The 20568-nt window shown below is 47.7% G+C and overlaps 1 protein-coding gene across 4 annotated transcripts; it reads left to right on the top strand.

Moving 5' to 3' along the window:
- Positions 1-11884: 11884 nt before the first annotated feature.
- On the top strand, positions 11885-19156 carry LOC141998996 (uncharacterized). 4 transcript variants are annotated; one of them, XM_074972062.1, is made up of 4 exons: positions 11885-12122; positions 15583-15709; positions 16305-16418; positions 16787-19156. In XM_074972062.1, the coding sequence occupies exons 2-4, from the start codon at positions 15583-15585 to the stop codon at positions 17815-17817; spliced, it is 1272 nt and encodes a 423-aa protein (XP_074828163.1). In that variant the 5' UTR covers positions 11885-12122; the 3' UTR covers positions 17818-19156. The 4 variants fall into 4 exon arrangements, with proteins under 4 accessions (XP_074828163.1, XP_074828161.1, XP_074828162.1 ...); XM_074972060.1 differs by having other exon boundaries at positions 16784-19156; XM_074972061.1 differs by lacking the exon at positions 11885-12122 and adding an exon at positions 15435-15457 and having other exon boundaries at positions 16784-19156.
- Positions 19157-20568: the final 1412 nt, after the last annotated feature.

The raw sequence follows: 20568 nt of genomic DNA, 5'->3' as shown, positions 1-20568 counted from the left end.
TTAATTAAATTTGTGACTGAACTTTTTGGGGGAGAATTGCAAGTTTCCTGCTCTGTGTTTTACCGGCATTCTGGCATACATTTCATGTAATAGCAGCCTCAGATGATGACCCAGCACATGTTATTCATTTTAAGGACACTTTTCACTGCAGATTTGACAAAACACAGAGATTTCTAAAGACAGCTACAGCACTTGACCCAAGATTTAAGGATCTGAAGTGCCTTCTAAAATCTGAGAGGGACGAGATGTGGAACATGCTGTCAGAAGTCATAAAAGAGAAACACTCCGATGCAGAAACTACAGAACCTGAACCAACAGAAAATAAAATCAACCTTCTCTTGGTGGCATCTGGCTCCGATAATTAAAATGAATGTGCATCAGTCCGCACTATTTTGGATCGTTATCGAGCAGAACTCGTCATCAGCATGGACGCATGTCCTCTGGAATGCTGGCTGAAGCACTAAGGGATATATGAATGTTTCGCCTACCTTGCAGCGCTGGCAAAAAAGTGCCATGTGAGCACCTGTTCTCACTTTCAGGTGACTTTGTAAACGAGAAGCGGGCAGCATTATCTCCTATAAATGTCAACAAACTTGTTTGTCTTAGCAATTGGTTGAACAAGAAGTAGGACTGAGTGGACGTGTAGGCTCTAAAGATTTACATTGCTTTATTTTTGAATGCAGTTTTTTTTGTACATAATTCTACATTTGTAAGTTCAACTTTAATGATAAAGATATTGCACTACAGTACTTCTATTATGTGAATTCAAATACTATTTCTTTTGTGTCTTTTTTACATTGCAAATATTTGTAATAAAAATGAATATAAAATGAGCACTGTACACTTTGTATTCTGTGTTGTAATTGAAATAAATGTACTTGAAAATGTAGAAGACATCCAAAAGTATTTATATAAATGGTATTCTATTATTGCTTAACAGCACAATTAATTTTTAAAATTTTTGACAGCTCTAATTTACATCTTGTTTAAACAGACCCATCAAGCTAACCAGGGGGAGGGGTGGCCCCATCAATAGCACCAGAGGGGGCAGAAACTAAACTATTTGCATTTTAGCTGACAGCTCCTGCAGGGGAAAAAGCAGCAGGACCTGTAGCCTTCAAGACAGACTCCCTTTCACCTGCCTCAGGAGGTTACTGTCATAAGAATCCATTGCAAAGGTTCACTGGACTCTGAAAGAGACCAATCCAGGGCTGTGTTTAAACTGGACTGTTTAGTGACTCCCGGGAAAGTAACAAACTATTGCACATTGACTTCTTAAAGGAAGAACAACCCTTAACATTCTTCTGACTGATCCAGGACAAGGCTGGATGTTTCAGAGCCCCTTTTCTTGAAAACCTTCCAGGCCCCAGCAGGGTGTGAAGTCACCTCACCAGTTGTTGAGGAAGGTGAGGGGAGGTGGGTGGAAGTCCAGGGTATTGCAGGCAGGCAGCAGAATCCAAAGTGTTGGCTCAGGGCTGCCCAATACATAGAGTGCATGCTAGATGCTGATTGTGGGCCTCCCAGGCAGAGGGTCACAGAGGCCAAGCACTGTGAGGCACTCAGGGTTACAGGGTTAGAGCTGACCCAGCACTTCACCAGTCTGGGTTGTGCCCCAGGACATCACAAAGCCTGAAACTGAAGAGTCATTTTATCTAAGTGTTACTATTTCCAGGTCTGCAGGTCACATCTCAGCCCAGACAAAGCTCCAGACAAGCCCCAGAAACTGGATTTCAGTTTTAAAGATTCCAACACCACAAACAGAGAAGGAAAAGGAACAATTTGTGGCACAGTCAGAGAAAATGTAACTAACCCCATACATGGTTTGTCTGAGGGACTCAGGGTGTTTTGTCCAGACGAATTAAGACAGAGCACAGAGGGTGACATAGAGGAGACGAGAGAGTGTTTGTTTTGGGGGTGCTTAGCCATTTACAAATCTAAACTCATTACCGCCACTGGGACAAGCCAAGGGGACCCGCTGAATTCCACAGAGATGGGTCAGGGACAGGTTTGCTCCATCAGAGACCCCAGAGTCTAAAAAGACTGAGGGTATGTGTACACTGTAAATAAAGTCTTGCGGCAGGGAATCTGAGAGCACAGGACAATTGACCTGGGGTGGAAGCTAAAATAGAAATGTAGATAGTTTGGTTCAGGTTGGACCCCGGGCTCTAAATCCTGGCAAGGGGGAAGGAGCTCAGACCCCATGCTTCAGCCCCAACATTTACGTTGCTATTTTTAGCCCTGCACCCCAGCCTCCCCCAAGAACTTGAGTCAGCTGCCACATGCCCTGAGACTCATTGTATTGTTTTGTTGGTGGTGGTGGTGTTTTTTTGCAGTGTAGACATACCCTGAATAATGTAAAATTCCTTCCATTTGGGAGGAGAACTACTACACTGAGTAATTACCATAGATGAGGTATAGAAAAGAGAAAAAGTCTGGAGCACTGGGCCTGGTGCAAGATCTGAGGCCTGAACCAGAGGCTGTGAACCAAAGTCAGGCCATGTGTTATGGAATACGGACTCTGGACTTCAGAAAAGCAGACTTTGACTCCCTCAGGGAACTGATGGGCAGGATCCCCTGGGAGAATAACATGATGTGTAGAAAGAATAGTAAATATGGCAGGTGACCAGCTTGGCTTAACAGTGAAATCCTTGCTAATCTTAAACACAAAAAAGAAGCTTACAAGAAGTGGATGATTGGACAAATGACCAGGGAAGAGTATAAAAATATTGCTCGGGCACGCAGGAGTGAAATCAGGAAGGCCAAATCACACCTGGAGTTGCAGCTAGCAAGAGATGTTAAGAGTAACAAGAAGGGTTTCTACATGTATGTTAGCAACAAGAAGAAGGTCAAGGAAAGTGTGGGGCCCTTACTGAATGGGGGAGGCAACCTAGTGACAGAGGATGTGGAAAAAGCTAATGTACTCAATGCTTTTTTTGCCTCTGTCTTCACGAACAGACTACTGCACTGGGCAGCACAGTATGGGGAGGAGGTGACCAGCCTTCTGTGGAGAAAGAAGTGGTTCAGGACTATTTAGAAAAGCTGGACAAGCACAAGTCAATGGGGCCAGATGTTCTGCATCCGAGGGTGCTAAAGGAGTTAGCAGATGTGATTACAGAGCCGTTGGTCACTATCTTTGAAAACTCATGGTGATCCGGGAAGTCCCGGACGACTGGAAAAAGGTTAATGTAGTGCCCATCTTTAAAAAAGGGAAGAAGGATGATCTGGGGAACTACAGGCCAGTCAGCCTCACCTCCGTCCCTGGAAAAATCATCCTCAAGGTCCTCAAGGAATCAATTTTGAAGCGCTTAAAGGAGAGGAAAGTGATCAGGAACAGTCAGCATGGATTCACCAAGGGCAAGTCATGCCTGACTAACCTAATTGCCTTCTGTGATGAGATAACTGGCTTTGTGGATGAGGGGAAAGCAGTGGATGTGTTATTCCTTGACTTTAGCAAAGCTTTTGATACCATCTCCCACAGTATTCTTGCCAGCAAGTTAAAGAAGTATGGGCTGGATGAATGGACTATAAGGTGGATAGAAAGCTGGCTAGATCGTTGGGCTCAACGGGTAGTGATCAATGACTCCATGTCTAGTTGGCAGTCCGTATCAAGTGGAGTGCCCCAAGGGTGGGTCCTGGGGCCGGTTTTATTCAATATCTTCATTAATGATCTGGAGGATGGCATGGATTGCACCCTCAGCAAGTTTGCAGATGACACTAAACTGGGAGGAGTAGTAGATACGCTGGAGGGTAGGGATAGGATACAGAGGGACCTAGACAAATTAGAGGATTGGGCCAAAAGAAATCTGATGAGGTTCAACAAGGCCAAGTGCAGAGTCCTGCACTTAGGACGGAAGAATCCCATGCACCGCTACAGACTTGGGACTGAGTGGCTAGGCAGCAGTTCTGCAGAAAAGGACCTAGGGGTTACAGTGGACGAGAAGCTGGATATGAGTCAACAATGTGTCCTTGTTGCCAAGAAGGCTAACGGCATTTTCGGCTGTATAAGCAGGAGCATTGCCACCAGATTGAGGGATGTGATTGTTCCCCACTATTCAGCATTGGTGAGGCCCCATCTGGAGTACCGTGTCCAGTTTTGGGCCCCACACTACAAGAAGGATGTGGAAAAATTGGAAAGAGTCCAGCGGAGGGCAACAAAAATTATCAGGGTGCTGGAGCACATGATTTACAAGGAGAGGCTGAGGGAACTGGGATTGTTTAGTCTGCAGAAGAGAAGAATGAGGAGGGATTTGATAGCTGCTTTCAACTACCTGAAAGGGGGCTCCAAAGAGGATGGATCTAGATTGTTCTCAGTCGTAGCAAATGATAGACAAGGAGTAATGGTCTCAAGTTGCAGTGGGGGAGATTTAGGTTGGATATTAGGAAAAACTTTTTCACTAGGAGGGTGGTGAAGCACTGGAATGGGTTACCTAGGGAAGTGGTGGAATCTCCTTCCTTTGAGGTTTTTAAGGTCAGGCTTGACAAAGCCCTGGCTGGGATAATTTATTTGGGGATTGGTCCTGCCTTGAGCAGGGGATTGGATTAGATGACCGCCTGAGGTCCCTTCCAACCCTGATATTCTATGATTCTGTGATTAAATCAGATGTTCACAAGTTCACTGCCTAGTACGTGAACTTGACAAAGTAGTTGCTAGTGTACCAGGCACTAGAGTTTTACATAAATATATCCCAGGGTCCAAAAGGCTGTGGAAGCTGTGTGAGTTGGGGTGTGTGAATACAGGGAGGGTACATATGTAGTGGCTGTAGGCTGAGTGCCTATGAGGGCCCAGGGTTCTGAGCTATATGATGGGTTGGGATGTGTGTCTAGGATGTGCGGGGTTCTTTTAGGGGCAGAGGGGAGGGGACAGGGAATGTATGGTTTGGCAGAGGGACGTGGGGTGCGAGGGGCACTGGAGCTTTTACTGTACTTGGATTTAATCTTGATTTTTGCTGCCTGTCAAATGCTGGTTTTGTGCTTTATTGGAAGTGCTTTATTAACTTTGTGCTTTTTTTGATTTTGTGTTAATTGGCAGTTTGTTTAGTTAAGAGCCAAATTGCTTTTGTTATTTTAACAAAGACTGTGGCTCATTCAGGTGCACAACAGTCACAGGAAGAGTGACCCGCCCTTCTTCACCCAAAAAATGCTTTAAAAATGTTTCCAATATTTTAATTGTATTTATTTGATTGGGTTTTGATTGGACTGGGATGTAAATAGGGGCTTGATTGGCTAGGGAAAATGGTGTACTCAGTTTTGGTCAGCTGTTTATTTTCCTTTAAATAGTAGTGTGTATGTGCTGTTGTTTCATTTTGTTTGCATGTGCAAATGGCTAAATTTAAAATATAATACAGTCCATCCCCCAATTTAAAGTATTTAGCTATTAGTATTTAACCAGTATTTTCTCTAGAAGTTTGCACTTGTTTATTGTTATTATTGTTAATATTAATCGTATTACTAGTTTATTTATTAGCTTGGTTTTTTCCCTCTTGAGTTCCTGTGAATAAATGTTGCACCAGTGAGCTGCCATAGATGAAGTTTAAAACCGATCTGTCTGTATAGATTTTTATTCTCCTTTTGAGGATAGCAGAGATGAAGCACACATTTAAGTGCATATTGTTTTACAAAAATCAGTAGTTGTGCCCACAAAAGGTATAGCGCAGTCCCTGCCCAATTTCCTGTCTAGCCCACCTTAGCCCCCCCACCGGGAAGAGGCTGGAGCCACCCCTGAGGCCTACGGGGCACCTGATAACAGTCTTTCAATATAAAAAGGATGGTAATCTATTGTTTGTCATGTCCACTAAGGGCAAGAGAAGAGGTAATCAGATTAGCAAGGGAGATTTAGGTTAGAAAAAATCTTCCTAACTGTAGGGATAGTTAAACACGGGAACAGGTTACCTAGGGAGGCTGTGGAATCCCTGTCATTAGAGGTTTTTGAGAACATTTAAGTCAAATCCCTGTCAGGGATGGTCTAGGAGGTTGTACTTGGTCCTGTCTCAGCACAGGAGGATGGACTATATGACCTCTCGAGGTCTCTTCCATCCCTACATTTCTAGGATTCTGTGTAAATCAGGAAAACCACAAGGAGTCTGGTGGCACCTTAAAGACTAACAGATATATTTGAGCATAAGCTTTCAAGGGTAAAAACATCACTTCTTCAGATGCAAATCAGGAACTCCTCAGCTGTGCTCTGTAGAGAGGTGACTGGTCACCCGGTGCCAACTCTCCTCTTTGTTTCTAGATTCATTGAATCATACTTACAGGTGGCTAAAAATATGTGAAATATGTTATTTACATTTCTTCTGCAGCCTGGCAATTGCTGTGGTCACCACGGGGGTGTTGGAAGGAACCTGTTCCAAGGAACAGTCTCTGCGGGGTTGTCTACACTAGGAGGTATGTTCTCTCTTACTGTAAAATTCTTGTGTAGACAAGGCAAGTGGCCATTTCACCTCAGTGTAACTGGTTCAAAGGAATTATATGGGATGAGGTTTGGGGAGGGAGTGTTTGTGGTCACCACAATGAGCAACCCTGAGGGGAAGCTATGCCTTCCCTTATCTCCACAAGGATTGCACAGTGAGATCACTCGCTCATGTTCACTGTCACATTGTAGAAATCCCACCCTTTCTCCTAGTGTGGACACAGACTAAACAATGAGCCCTGGTCTACACTACGAGTTTAGGTCGAAGTTAGCAGTGTTAGATCGATTTAACCCTGCACCCGTCCACACAATGAAGCCATTTTTGTCGACCTAATGGGCTCTTAAAATCGATTTATGTACTCCTCCCCGATGAGGGGATTAGTGCTGAAATCGACATCGCTGGGTCAAATTTGGGTTAGTGTGGACGCAATTCGACGGTATTGGCCTCCGGGAGAAATATCACAGTGCTCCATTGTGACTGCTTTGGACAGCACTCTCAGCTTGGATGCACTGGCCAGGTACACAGGAAAAGCCCCACAAACTTTTGAATTTCATTTCCTATTTGGCCACTGTGGCGTGACCATGCAGAGCTCATCAGCAGAGATGACCATGGAGTCCCAGAATTGCAAAAGAGCTCCAGCATGGACTGAACGAGAGGTACTGGATCTGATCACTGTATGGGGAGATGAATCCGTGCTATCAGAACTCCGTTCCAAAAGATGAAATGCCAAATATTTGAAAAAATCTCCAAGAGCATGATGGGCAGAGGTTACAACAGAGACCTGCAGCAGTGCCGGGTAAAAATTAAGGAGCTCAGACAAACCTACCAAAAAACCAAAGAGGCAAACGGCCACTCCGGTTCAGACCCACAGACATGCCGCTTCTATGATGAGCTGCATGCAATTCTGGGGGGTGCCTCTTCCACTACCCCTCCCCTGTTCGTGGACTCTTGCAAGGGGGGAGTCTCACGTGACAGGAATGAGGATTTGGGGAACGAGCAAGATGATGATGAGGAGGAGGACGAGGAAATCATTCTCCCCGACAGCCAGGAACTGTTTATCACCCTGGAGCGAATACCCTCCCAACCCTCCCAACGCGGGGTCCCGGACCATGAAGCTGGAGAAGGCACCTCTGGTGAATGTACCTTTGTAAATATAATACATGGTTTAAAAGCAAACGTGTTTAATGATTAATTTGTCCTGAAGACTTGGGATGCATTCACGGCCAGTACAGCTACTGGAAAAGTCTGTTAACGTGTCTGGGGATGGAGTGGAAATCCTCCAGAGACATCTCCATGAAGCTCTCCTGGAGGTACTCCCAAAGCCTTTGCAAAGGGTTTCTGGGAAGGGCAGCCTTATTCCATCCTCCATGGTAGGACACTTTACCACTCCAGGCCAGGAGCACATAGTCTGGAATCATTGCATAACAAAGTATGGCAGCGTATGGTCCCAGTGTTTGCTGGCATTCAAGCAACATCCGTTCTTTATCTCTCTGTGTTATCCTCAGAAGAGTGATATCATTCATGGTGACCTGGTTGAAATAGGGGAATTTTATTAAGGGGACATTCAGAGGTGGCCGTTCCTGCTGGACTGTTTGCCTGTGGCTGAAAAGAAATCATCCCCGCTGCTAGCCAAGTGGTGGGGGGAAGGGCACATGCATCCAATGAAGTGAGCTGTAGCTCACGAAAGCTTATGCTCAAATAAATTTGTTAGTCTCTAAGGTGCCACAAGTACTCCTTTTCTTTTTGCAAATACAGACTAACATGGCTGCTACTCTGAAACCTATAAAAGTGTTTGTTGTGAAACCGGAAACATCCCACAGTCAGGAGAGAAGCAATGCCAAGTGTGAAATACTAGTGTATTACAGGAGGTGTCATCTTCTGCCCAACACAAGAAGGTCTACAGATATCAGACAAGCCATTGTGGATGAAAGCCTCTATTGATTACTTGCCCCCACACCCATGAAGAGGAGTTGTAGCCCAAACACTCATCCCATCAGTTTGAACTCTGGGGGAAGGGAATAACAATTCCTGGTCAAAACTTTCTCTCTCTGCTGCTTGGGGGAGGGAGGGGGGGGAATGGTTTAGGCACAAAGTGAGAGAGCCACAGCTTGGGCTAGTCCTAAAAGACACACAGTACAGAGCTTGCTTATCATAAAAGCTTCTATTACCTTTTGAAACTTATGATTGTAACTCGTTTGTGTATGTACGTTTGCCTGCTTTAACCTTTGAAATAACTCATATTTCCTTCTCTTAGCCAATAATTCCTTAGTTAATTTATTATAGGATTGGCTACAAATGTTGTCTTTGGTTTGAGATCTGACGTGCAATTGACCTGGGGTAAATAACTGGTCCTTTGGGATTGGGAGAAACCAGAATATTGTTGTGATTTTTGACACAAGGGACCATCTATCACAAAGGTAGGCTTGTCTGGGTGGCAAGACAGACTTAGGAGACTGTCTTTAACTCCATAGTAAAGCTGTTACACTGCTTGAGGAGTTCACACTTGATGGTTGGTGAAATCAAATTGTAGAACATACAACCAGTTTGGGGTTTGTGCCCTGGTTTGTAACAGTCAGCCCTGAGGTCAGTACTCATGTTCCTGAGCTACTCTTGACAGCCTAATTTACAATGGAAAGAGACTAATAAAGAAATAACAACACCTTCATTCAGGAGGTTATATACAATAGCCCTGCAGTTTAACACTGTAGAATGCCTTTCCAAATAATAAAAATATCTTCGTGTCCAAGTTTAAAATAGAGATTTCACAATGGCAGAAAATCATAGAATCATAGAATCATAGAATATCAGGGTTGGAAGGGACCTCAGTAGGTCATCTAGTCCAACCCCCTGCTCAAAGCAGGACCAATCCCCAATCAAATCATCCCAGCCAGGGCTTTGTCAAGCCTGACCTTAAAAACTTCTAAGGAAGGAGATTCTACCACCTCCCTAGGTAACGCATTCCAATGTTTCACCACCCTCCTAGTGAAAAAGATTTTCCTAATATCCAACCTAAACCTCCCCCACTGCAACTTGAGACCATTACTCCTTGTCCTGTCCTCTTCTACCACTGAGAATAGTCTAGAACCATCCTCTCTGGAACCACCTCTCAGGTAGTTGAAAGCAGCTATCAAATCCCCCCTCATTCTTCTCTTCCGCAGACTAAACAATCCCAGTTCCCTCAGCCTCTCCTCATAAGTCATGTGTTCCAGACCCCTAATCATTTTTGTTGCCCTTTGCTGGACTCTCTCCAATTTATCCACATCCTTCTTGTAGTGTGGGGCCCAAAACTGGACACAGTACTCCAGATGAGGCCTCACCAATGTCGAATAGAGGGGAACGATCACGTCCCTCGATCTGCTCGCTATGCCCCTACTTATATATCCCAAAATGCCATTGGCCTTCTTGGCAACAAGGGCACACTGCTGACTCATATCCAGGTTCTCGTCCTCTGTAACCCCTAGGTCCTTTTCCACAGAACTGCTGCCTAGCCATTCGGTCCCTAGTCTGTAGCTGTGCATTGGGTTCTTCCGTCCTAAGTGCAGGACCCTGCACTTATCCTTATTGAACCTCATCAGGTTTCTTTTGGCCCAATCCTCCAATTTGTCTAGGTGAGAGTGAAATTGTGAGAGTGAATTTCCTACATGTGGCCCAAAGGATGGGGAAGGGTGGGGGAGCAAATTGTGACAGGTGTTTCCCCATTCATCACAACTTGCTACATCTGGACCAGAGGATGGGGAAAGGTAGAGGCAGCAGACTGTGACAGGCATAGCTCTCTCCATCACAACTCGTGACCTCTGGGCCAGGAATTGGGAAAGATAAAGGATAGGGAAAGGGGAAGAGGTAGCAAATTGTGATGAGACTTCCCCATCCATCAGAATTTACTCTCTCCCCTGAAGATGAGGAAAGGCAGAGGTAGGAAAACAGTGACAGGTGTACCGCCAGCCATCACAATTTGTTACCCCTGCACCAGGAATGGAGAAAGGTAAAAGAACCAAACTGTGATAGGCATACCCCGATTCATCACAACAAGCAACATCTGAATCAGAGGATAAAGAAAGGTCTGGACCACATACAGGGGTGAGGGATTCTTCCTAAAGTGGGGAGACCACAAGACCCTGCTCCTTAATTCATGTGGTGGGGGTGGTACCGAGGAGTTCGGACTGTGTGAGGGGGTTCAGGGCTGGAGTACAGGGGTGTGAGGGCTCCTGCTGTGGGTGCGGGCTCTGGGATGGGGCTGGAGATGAGGGGCTCAGGGCTGGGGCAGAGGGTTGGGGTGCAGGGGGTGAGGGCTCTGGGGTGGGGCCGGGATGAGGGGTTTGGGGTGCAGAAGGGTGCTCGGGGGCTACGGTGGGGAGATAGGACTCCTCCCAGCACCTGGACTGTGAGGGGAAAGGTGCCTCTCCCCACCATGGCAGTTCTGGGGTTGGGGCTGCAGGATAGATGCCCCTCCCCTGGCCCCAGCAGGTCTGGGCTGGGGGAGGGCCGTCGTGGCTGGGGCTGATCTGGCCGCATCAACCCAGCAGGTCTGGGCGACCTGTCTGCAGCTGGGTCTGGGCCGCTCCAGCCATGCTTGGGACTGGCCCAGGCTGTGCCGCAGCAGAGTTGAGGCCAGGGGAGGGGTGCCCCTCCCCTGGACTGGGTAGGTTCCTTGAGCACCTGCACAGTGCTAAATAGGTTGCTGCACGGCTGCGTGCCCGAGCAGCTTACAGGGAATAGGCCAGGTCCGTGGTGAAAAGTGGACAGGCAAGGCCCATCCCCTTTCAAAAGTGCGAAGGCCATGGCCCCTTGGCCCCTCTGTTCCAGCACCCCTGAAGGGGATGGGCAAAGGTAGAGGTAGCAGATTGTGACAGGCATACCCCATATCCATCACAACTTTCTTCCCCTGGACTAGGCGATAGGGAAAGGTAGAGGATGGAGAAAGGTGAGAGGTAGAAAATTGTGTTGGGAATGTCCCCATCCATCACAGTTTGTTATCCCTGGACCAGAGAGTGGGGAAAAGTGAGAGGTACCAAATTGTGGAGGGAATGCCTCCATCCATCACAACTTACTGCCCTGGGACTGTAGGATGGGGAAACGCAGAGGCAGCAAATTGTGACAGGGCAGCAAAAGGGAGAAATATGTTAATAGAACCTACCAGGAGCTACTAGCAAACAGTGCAGGCAAAGTTACACCGGCAGAGTGGGGAGCAGCAGGTAGCCCTGTGGGGGAAGAGGGGAAACTGGAGGGTTTTTTCTCTGCAGCCCAGTGATGGCTTAATTTGACCCTACAAATAACCAGAGGAACCTGGTGGCACAGCACTGAGAACCCCATGGCCCGAACTAAGGGAGCAGCCCTCGCAGCTCAGGACAAGACTCGCAGACAGAGAGGCTGCTGTAGAGAAAGGAGACGCAGTGCCCACCATCTCGCTAGGACCCAGGAGGCGCCGAGCAGGGCGATCCCCGGGGTCACGCAGCCTGGCCGCAGGAAGCGAATTGCAGTCTCTGCAGTGACTCTGTTACGGTGCAACCCACTTTCCTTGCAAGACCCCAGGGCCTCGGCTGCTGCCGCTGGGGACCCCAGAGCCCTGGCTGCAGGCGGGGGAAGTTTCCTATCGACGGAGGAACATTCCCGCTGCTCCCCGAGAGACTCTCCCAGTACAGACCCCAGCCTGTCCCGACCCCCCTACTGGGACCCATAGCCCTGCTCCCAGGCAGTGCCCCCCGTGTACAGAAGGTGAGACCCGCCCTTCTCCCCATCCCCAGGGAGCGATGATCCAGGTTGCAGCCTGTCTGCAGAGGCAGGGGGATGCCCCAGGCTGCTCCCAGCTGGGCTGCCTGCGATTCCCTCACTGGGCAGAGGAAAGCTGGCTGCCAGCTCCCATGGTTTGCAGGGCGTGTGAGGGACTGGGGCTAGGATAGCAACATCTGGGGAGCCAGAGGGCTGTGGGAGCCGGAAGGGGGCTCTGAGAGCCAAAAGGCATTGAGGACTGTGAACAGGGGGTGTGTGAGGGGACAGGTGGTGGGTGAACAGGGATGCAGAGGCGGGATGGGGTCATGGGGATGTGGGGCCACTGAAGGAAGGCTGAGGGAATACACAGAAATTGGGGGCAGAGGGAGAATTCTGGGGAACAGAGCTGGAATAGAGGGAAACTGAGTGGGGGGGATAAAGGGAAGGAAAGGGGGGATGTGAGGAGAGGGGCTGTGTGGTGGCTGGAGGGAGAATATGAGAGCAAGTGGAGACTGACTGGGGAAGGGAGAGCCAGAGGGTAGGAGAAGGGAGGGGGATGGTGAGAGATAGGAATCTTTTCCCCTAGAAATGGTCAAACAAGCACTGGGTGTGGGTGAGCCTGGGACTTACCCCTAAGGGCTCAGAATTTACAAGGCAAATATTCCCCCCCACACACACACACACCCTCCTCACAATATATTACTTAAGACAATCTCATAATTTTGGGGGTCTGACTCCTGAATGTTAAATGTTTGGGGTTGACAGGACTGAACAGGGCCCTGCTCTGATTTCTGTGCAAGATTCTGTGTCAAACCAGAGTCACTGAGAACAACAACAGGCAAGGAGTCCAACTTATATTTACTTTGTTTTTTTTCTTTTCAGTTCAGGTTCAGTCAGTAAAACAAAATTAGGGTTCAGGTTCGGTTCCAGTACAAGTACAAAATACGGTTTTGAACTGGGTTTGTGATTCCAGTGTGAGTCCAGATGGGCAAATGAGATCAGCATCAGCTTGGCTGTCCCTGGGGGCTGCAGGGGCAGCACAGGGAGGCTCAGTCATTAGCTACCCCCACCAGAGGGATCCGGTAATTGATAAGGCAGAGGAGGCTGGTGTCAGTCTTTGTGCTCAGGTTACTGGAGCCCTAGGGCTAGCTGGGCATCCTGGGGTAGATGCTGCTGCCTCCATTGTGATCTGGGAACATGCTGCTGCCCAGCGGGATCTGTGCTGGGATAGACCATCACTAACATCCCCTCTATGCCCAGCCGAGGGGGGAACTTTCTCCTGTGACTGTCATCAGTGCTCTAGGTCAGCCCCGGGCTGTGCCACCAACAGCTCCTGAGCTGGAGACTCCAGGTGATGAGAGAGAACTTGGAGAAAGTGCTGGGGATGGCAGGAAAGTGACTCTGCACAATGGCCCCTCCTCACTCCATCTCTACTCCCCATGTGTCTGTGAGTCCCAGAGCAGCTGCCCCAGGCACACCCAGGCTCACACCCTTGTTAGCAGTGGCAGTAGGTATTGGAGAGGAAATGCCCACAGGAATGGCTGGACAGTAACCAGTTCTTCCATGCAGAAGGGAGACAGGAGAGGCTGAATGGGGCAGCAGGAGCAATAAATGGGGGGGAAGGTTCCCGGCTCCCAGCCCCGCCCAGCTCCATTTTCTGCAGAACCCCAGGGCAGATTGACTTTCCTGGGACAATTTGAGGAGCAGAGAGAGGAAAAGCCATTTCCTGCCTGTGCCTAGTCCCTGTGCTGCTGGGGAAATGTGCTGTCCTGGGGACAGTGTTAGGGGGGATCCCCCAAAGTGGCCCATTTGATTCTGCTCTTTTCTAGAGTTTGGCTCAGAGACTCTGTTACTGGGAGGGTTTAAAAGTGTCTTGTGGGTTCAGTCCCGGTGGGAGCGATCAGGTCTGTGTTGTAATAACGTAACTGAGGGTTTTCCCAGCATGGCAGAGTCTAGAGTGTCTGTCTGCAGGGAAAGAGCCTGGGGGGAATCGGGGTGTGAAATGGACTAACACTAATTCAGAAACCTCCACAATTGCCTTTCTCACCCTGACAGGCTGCAGGATAATGACCACGTTTTCCTCCAGATCATCCCATCTTCCTAGGGGCCTGTCAAGGTTCCTCCCCCACTCTGAACTCTAGGGTACAGATGTGGGGACCTGCATGAAAAACCTCCTAAGCTTATCTTTACCAGCTTAGGTCAAAACTTCCCCAAGGTACAAAATATTCCACCCTTTGTCCTTGGATTGGCTGCTACCACCACCAAACAAATAATGGTTACTGGGGAAGAGCTGTTTGGACACGTCTTTCCCCCCAAAATACTTCCCAAAACCTTGCAGCCCACTTTCTGGACAAGGTTTGGAAAAAAGCCTCACCAATTTGCCTAGGTGACTACAGACCCAGACCCTTGGATCCTAAGAACAATGAACAATCCTCCCAACACTTGCACCCCCCCTTTCCTGGGAAATGTTGGATAAAAAGCCTCACCAATTTGCATAGGTGACCACAGACCCAAACCCTTGGATCTGAGAACAATGAAAAAGCATTCAGTTTTTTTACAAGAAGACTTTTAATAAAAATAGAAGTAATTAGAAATAAGAAATCCCCCCTGTAAAATCAGGATGGTAGATACCTTACAGGGTAATTAGATTCAAAACATAGAGAACCCCTCTAGGCAAAACCTTAAGTTACAAAAAAGATACACAGACAGAAATAGTTATTCTATTCAGCACAATTCTTTTCTCAGCCATTTAAAGAAATCATAATCTAACACGTACCTAGCTAGATTACTTACTAAAAGTTCTAAGACTCCATTCCTGGTCTATCCCCGGCAAAGACAGAATATAGACAGACACACAGACCCTTTGTTTCTCTCCCTCCTCCCAGCTTTTGAAAGTATCTTGTCTCCTCATTGGTCATTTTGGTCAGGTGCCAGCGAGGTTACCTTTAGCTTCTTAACCCTTTACAGGTGAGAGGAGATTTCCTCTGGCCAGGAGGGATTTTAAAGGGGTTTACCCTTCCCTTTATATTTATGACAGGGCCAGGGAAGGGAAATGGCTGTGGTGGATTCAGCTCAGGTAGGGGATGTTTGGGGGAGCTGCTGGGGAAGGTTGTTGTAGAGCAGGGAAGGGCAGGAAATATACAGAGTGAGCCAGGGACAGAGACAGGCTGTGTTAAACATGCTGAGACATGCTCAGCCTAGGGGCTGATTTATGAAAAAGCCCATTTGTGTTGGGAGGTTGGTGTAAATAAGAAGAACTTGCCCTCCTCTGTCTGCTGGGAGGGACAAAGAGCTCTTACATTGTTTCTGTTCCCTGGAGCCTCCTGGCCACTCTGAGCAGGGTGGGGGTGGGATTCTGCTCCTCTGGCCTTCCCAGAGCTGTCCTATTTTTATGCTTCTTCCCCCATGAATAGTGGGATTGTGGCTGAGGCAGCAGGTGCTGAGAAAGGAACATTTGTTGTTTCAGATGCCGGTGACCTTCGAGGAGGTGGCTGTGTATTTCACCGAGGGACAGGGGGCTCTGCTGGACCCCAGTCAGAGAGCCCTCTACAGGGACGTCATGCAGGAGAATTATGAGACTGTGACCTCGCTAGGTAGGGATTTCTTTCCCCTCAGCTATTTGAAGCCCAGGGGTTCTGTATTTCTGAATCTGGTCAGGTTCTTCCCTGGTCAGTGAGATTAGAGGGGAATGGGTCACATAGTCCAAGTGTGAGAAAGCCATCACCTCCATACCCCCTCCAACAGGATAGGGAAGTCATGAACCTAATGGACATGCTAATTCATTCCCATCCCTCCAGCTGCCGGGGTTGGGGGCTGTGGAGCAGAAGCAGTGTATTATGCTATCTGCATTAATACTCACTGACACACAGGATCTCTGTGCACCTCTCTTCATGCGACTAACTCTCTGTGTGGGGAGGGCTCTGTTCTCTGTGGGTTCAGTCATAGGCAGCGGTTTGACACCCGAGCTGTATGTGCCTCAGAAAGTCCCTCAGAGCACAGAGATCCTGAAAACTCCCCCCGTTCACCAAGATATTGGCCTCTCCTAAGGGGGCTCAGTGACTGTGTTCCCATCCCATAACCTCCAAGAAAGTCATGGGTTGAGTTTAACCTCAAGATCCACCTATTGTGAGAAATACTGCCCCAGTCCTCAGTGCACTCTGATCATGCCTTATTTCACCCTCTGAGCAGGACTCCACATTACCAAACCTGACCTGATTGCCTGGCTGGAAGGAGGGGAAGAGCCATGGGTCCCGGATCTCCAAGCCTCCAAGGAAAGGAAGATCCCAAGAGGCAGCCGCACAGGTGAGGAGTCAGTGACACTGACACAGAAACTATATAGCAAATGAAGGAAAAAGTTTAAAATCCACAAAATGTGGTGTGAGCCCCCTCAATTCTGCCTCATCTCACCCAGGTCAGGCTGTGGTCAGCAGGTGTCATGTCATCATGGCAGATGTTGCTCATGGCTTCACACCCACCCTGTTGGCTGTCAGGAGTTTTCTCCTCATCTTCGCTTCCCTGCGAGTGTTTGGATGGGATGTGGAGGCAGAATCCAGTCTCTCATTCTTCCAATGGTTATTGTGTTGAGTTTTTCCTTTTTTCAATTCCCCTTTCTGTCCTTTCTGCCAGCCCGGGCAATGACTCCTGCCTGGATTCTCTCTCTCTTCCAGTAGGTGATGAGACAATGAGTGAGAACGAGGAGGGGAATCCACAGCAGGAAGATCCTGAGCAAGTGGAACTGCAGGGGACCTTTTTGAGAAGAGCTGAAGGGAATTTTCCCCAGTGCTTGGAACAGAGAAAAGGCAGGAATAATTGGCACAGATCAGAAAGGAAGCTGGGAAACGGCCGAAGGACGAAAGTGGATGAATCAATTGAATGTGGAAGAGGAGGCAAGGATCCCAAAGAAACCACAGCCCAGCAGACAAGTCACAAGGAAAAGAAGCCCTATAAATGCTTGGACTGTGGGAAAAGCTTCAGTTACCCCTCCGTCCTTATTAACCACGAGATAATCCACACAGGAGACAGACTTTATAAATGCCTTGAGTGTGGGAAAAGCTACAGTCAGCGCTCAGCCCTTATTACCCATGGGAGAATCCATACGGGGGAGAGACCTTATAAATGCTTGAACTGTGGGAAAAGCTTCAGTGTTAGCTCACATCTTATTACCCATCGGCGGGTACACACAGGAGAGAGACCGTATAAATGCCTTGAGTGTGGGAAAAGCTTCAGTCGGAGCTCACATCTTATTACACATCAGAGACTGCACACAGGAGAGAGACCATATAAATGCTTCAACTGTGGGAAAAGCTTCAGTCAGCAGTCAGTCCTTATTAACCATGGGAGAATCCACACTGGGGAGAGACCCTATAAATGCTTGGACTGTGGGAAAAGCTTCAGTCAGAGCTCACATCTTATTACTCATCAGAGAGTGCACACGGGAGAGAGACCGTATAAATGCTTTGAGTGTGGAAAAAGCTTCAATCATAGCTCTCATCTTATTAAACATCAGAGAGTGCACACAGGAGAGAGACCGTATAAATGCCTTGAATGTCAGAAAAGCTTCAGTGACAAATCAAAACTCATTACACATCAGAGAATCCACACGGGAGAGAAACTGCATAAATGCTTGGATGATGGGAAAAGTTTCAGTTCCAGCTCATACCTTCCTAAACAGTGGAGAATCCACACGGGACAGAATCTATAAATGTCCCTAAATCCTCTGAGGTGCTGGGTTACAGGAGATCAAATGTGAAGGGACCAGGAGGGATGGGTTATGGGGAGGAAACTGGGGGATTGAATGGTTGGGTCTGGTGGATGTGGGATGCAGAGGGTGCTGGGGAAATCAAGTGTTAGGGATCACGGGATAAGAGAGGAGAGTACAGGGAATAGAGGTGCTGCCTCTTATCACTCACCCCCTCTGCCCCTTTTCCCTGCCCCCTCTGCATTCAGAAAGCACCACTGAGAGGGACTGATTTCCGCATTGTCTTTTGTGGGAGGCGTAAAGGCTTCAGGATCCCACCTCTGCCTGCACAGCATCAGCTTCTGAGGGTCTCTCTGTGGTGGGAAACGTGGTTGGGATTAGCTAGCAAATCTCCCCTGACCCTCCCCCACTTTTCCTTGTCTAGACGGACCCCAACCATTTTATATATTCTGATCCCCCCATTAGCAGGGTGATTGTTAGAGTCACTGAGTTGCCCCTTTGGGGACAGATTGTCTCATTTCCACAAAGTCTCACATTGCTCCAGGTTATGCCAAAAACATTTATTTTTTTGTACACTGACTCCCTTTGAGACCAGATTTAAATAGATTCTAAAAGTCCTGGAGCAGGGTTAGGAAAATGTGGTGTTTGGATTCTGTGGTATTTGAGGATAATGGGATGAGTTGGAGGGATTCCCTCCTCCTCCCTTCATTGTCATGCTCCACCCCGACACAGCAGCCTGTGTCCGAGCCTTGGATAGTTTATCCTCTCCCCATTCTACTGTCCACCTCCCAGCACGGCACTTCCACCAGTGTTCTTTACTCTCCATGCTTAGGAATCACACTTTGATTTTTTTGATCCTGACTCAGACTCGTTAGGGCTAGAGATGAAAGTGTCCCAGACCTGGAGGTGATATTCAAATGAATCCCAAAGCTGTGTTTGAGCTTTCTGACCTTAAATCCCTGTTTCCATCTATTAATAAAGTGGCTTCTGGGCTTTTTCTAGCCAATCCCAGAACATTTGGAGATGGGCAGATTTTAGCTTTGGTTTGTTTTTGTTCCTTTTTTTTCTTTTTTGCATTAGGACAATGCTGAAACTTTTGTAAATGACACAACCAAATAATGAGGAGGTGCTGAGTACTGCAGGTTTAGCCAATTCAGAGGAAAATGGATACATTTGTTTTCCTTCTTTTGGGAGCTATGATTCTGTGGGATTTCACTTTATGAACCTGAAAGTGTTTTGTAGCCCATCTTGTAGTGTTGGCTTGTCTCTCTTCCTGACGGCTGTTTGGTCACATGCTTTGATATTAGTTTAGTTTGACAGGATGTAGCACAGTTTTATTAAAAAGAAAAGGAGTACTTGTGGCACCTTAGAGACTAACCAATTTATTTGAGCATGAGCTTTCGTGAGCTACAGCTCACTTCATCGGATGCATCACATCCGATGAAGTGAGCTGTAGTTCACGAAAGCTCATGCTCAAATAAATTGGTTAGTCTCTAAGGTGCCACAAGTACTCCTTTTCTTTTTGCGAATACAGACTAACACGGCTGTTACTCTGAAACCTGTCACAATTTTATTGAGGACTTTACGAGACAAATGATCATTTGCCGGAAGGGTCCTTTTTTATTTTAACCTTTCTTTACCCTTTCTCAGGAGATTTTTGTGTGTTTGAACAATGAAAATTATCACTATCTCTCAGCACAAACACCAAGGGCGAGTGCTAGATTCACACTCGGAGAGGCCGAGGGGGCATGGAGTTACTTTCTGATCCCTGCAGAGACATGAGATGCAGTCAGGAGGGGGAGAGGGTGGGGAAACAGTGCTGGGAAAATGCAGACTTTTCTCGAGAGCCAGAGAGCTGATGCTGAGAACTGTAAACTTGCTGCGCCAATGACAGAGAGAGAGACAGGAATTGCCCTGTGAGTGCTGGGTGAAGCCATCCCTGAAATCTAAAGGGCTACAAATGATGCCCCAAGAGGAATGATGAGGGGACAGAATCACCCGATTGCTGAGAGGATGAGCCTGAACAAAGACAAGAAGGAATTTGGGGAAGCCAACATGTCTGAGCCAGCGTTGAAGCCAGACTGACCCCCATCATAGAGGCCAGAGGGAGATGAGGAGCCTGACAGCCCAGCTGGTCACCCCCTCCCCATCTAATAGTGTCCTGCATGGGGACCACAGAGACTGTCTGCCCCACTCACCCCACACTGTACCCCTCTAATCTCAGCTCCTTGGATTCCCTGCTCTCGGAGTGTTTGCTTTGTGACTGGGTCCCACCATCTCTCCTGGGTTCTCTGCACTTTTTTACCAGTTTGTAAACGTTGCTCGGTTGTTTGTGCTTGGGGGATTTGGGTGCAGCAATGTGCTGGACTGGGGATGTAAAGTACCGTGCTGAGCTGGGGTGGGGGTGGGGAAAGGAGTATGTCTTTGTTTGTCCTTTGGAATAATAAAGTAGAATTTAGTTTCTCACACTCCCAAGTGTAGTTTGTCTTGCACTAAATACCCAGCAGATTCAGAGTGGAAATTAACAGTAAAAGCAATGCTAACATGGTCTGGTATGGAAATGCACAGTGAGGTCAGACATAGAACCTCACCTCTGCCTTGTCATAGCCTCAACTGCAGCTGCTATACTCATATATATAATATGGCTAAAGTGATTTTAATCTCGGAGTTGTGTTTCAGCCCAAGACCCCGAGTCTAATTCTAACTCGGGCCCATTTAAATCAATGGGGACAGCAGTAAAATTAAACATGTGAA

The sequence above is a fragment of the Natator depressus genome, chromosome 14, assembly GCF_965152275.1.
Source record: "Natator depressus isolate rNatDep1 chromosome 14, rNatDep2.hap1, whole genome shotgun sequence".
NCBI lineage: Eukaryota > Metazoa > Chordata > Testudines > Cheloniidae > Natator > Natator depressus.
Note: the sequence above shows the minus strand (reverse complement) of the source record. Positions and strands in the feature narration are given on the sequence as shown.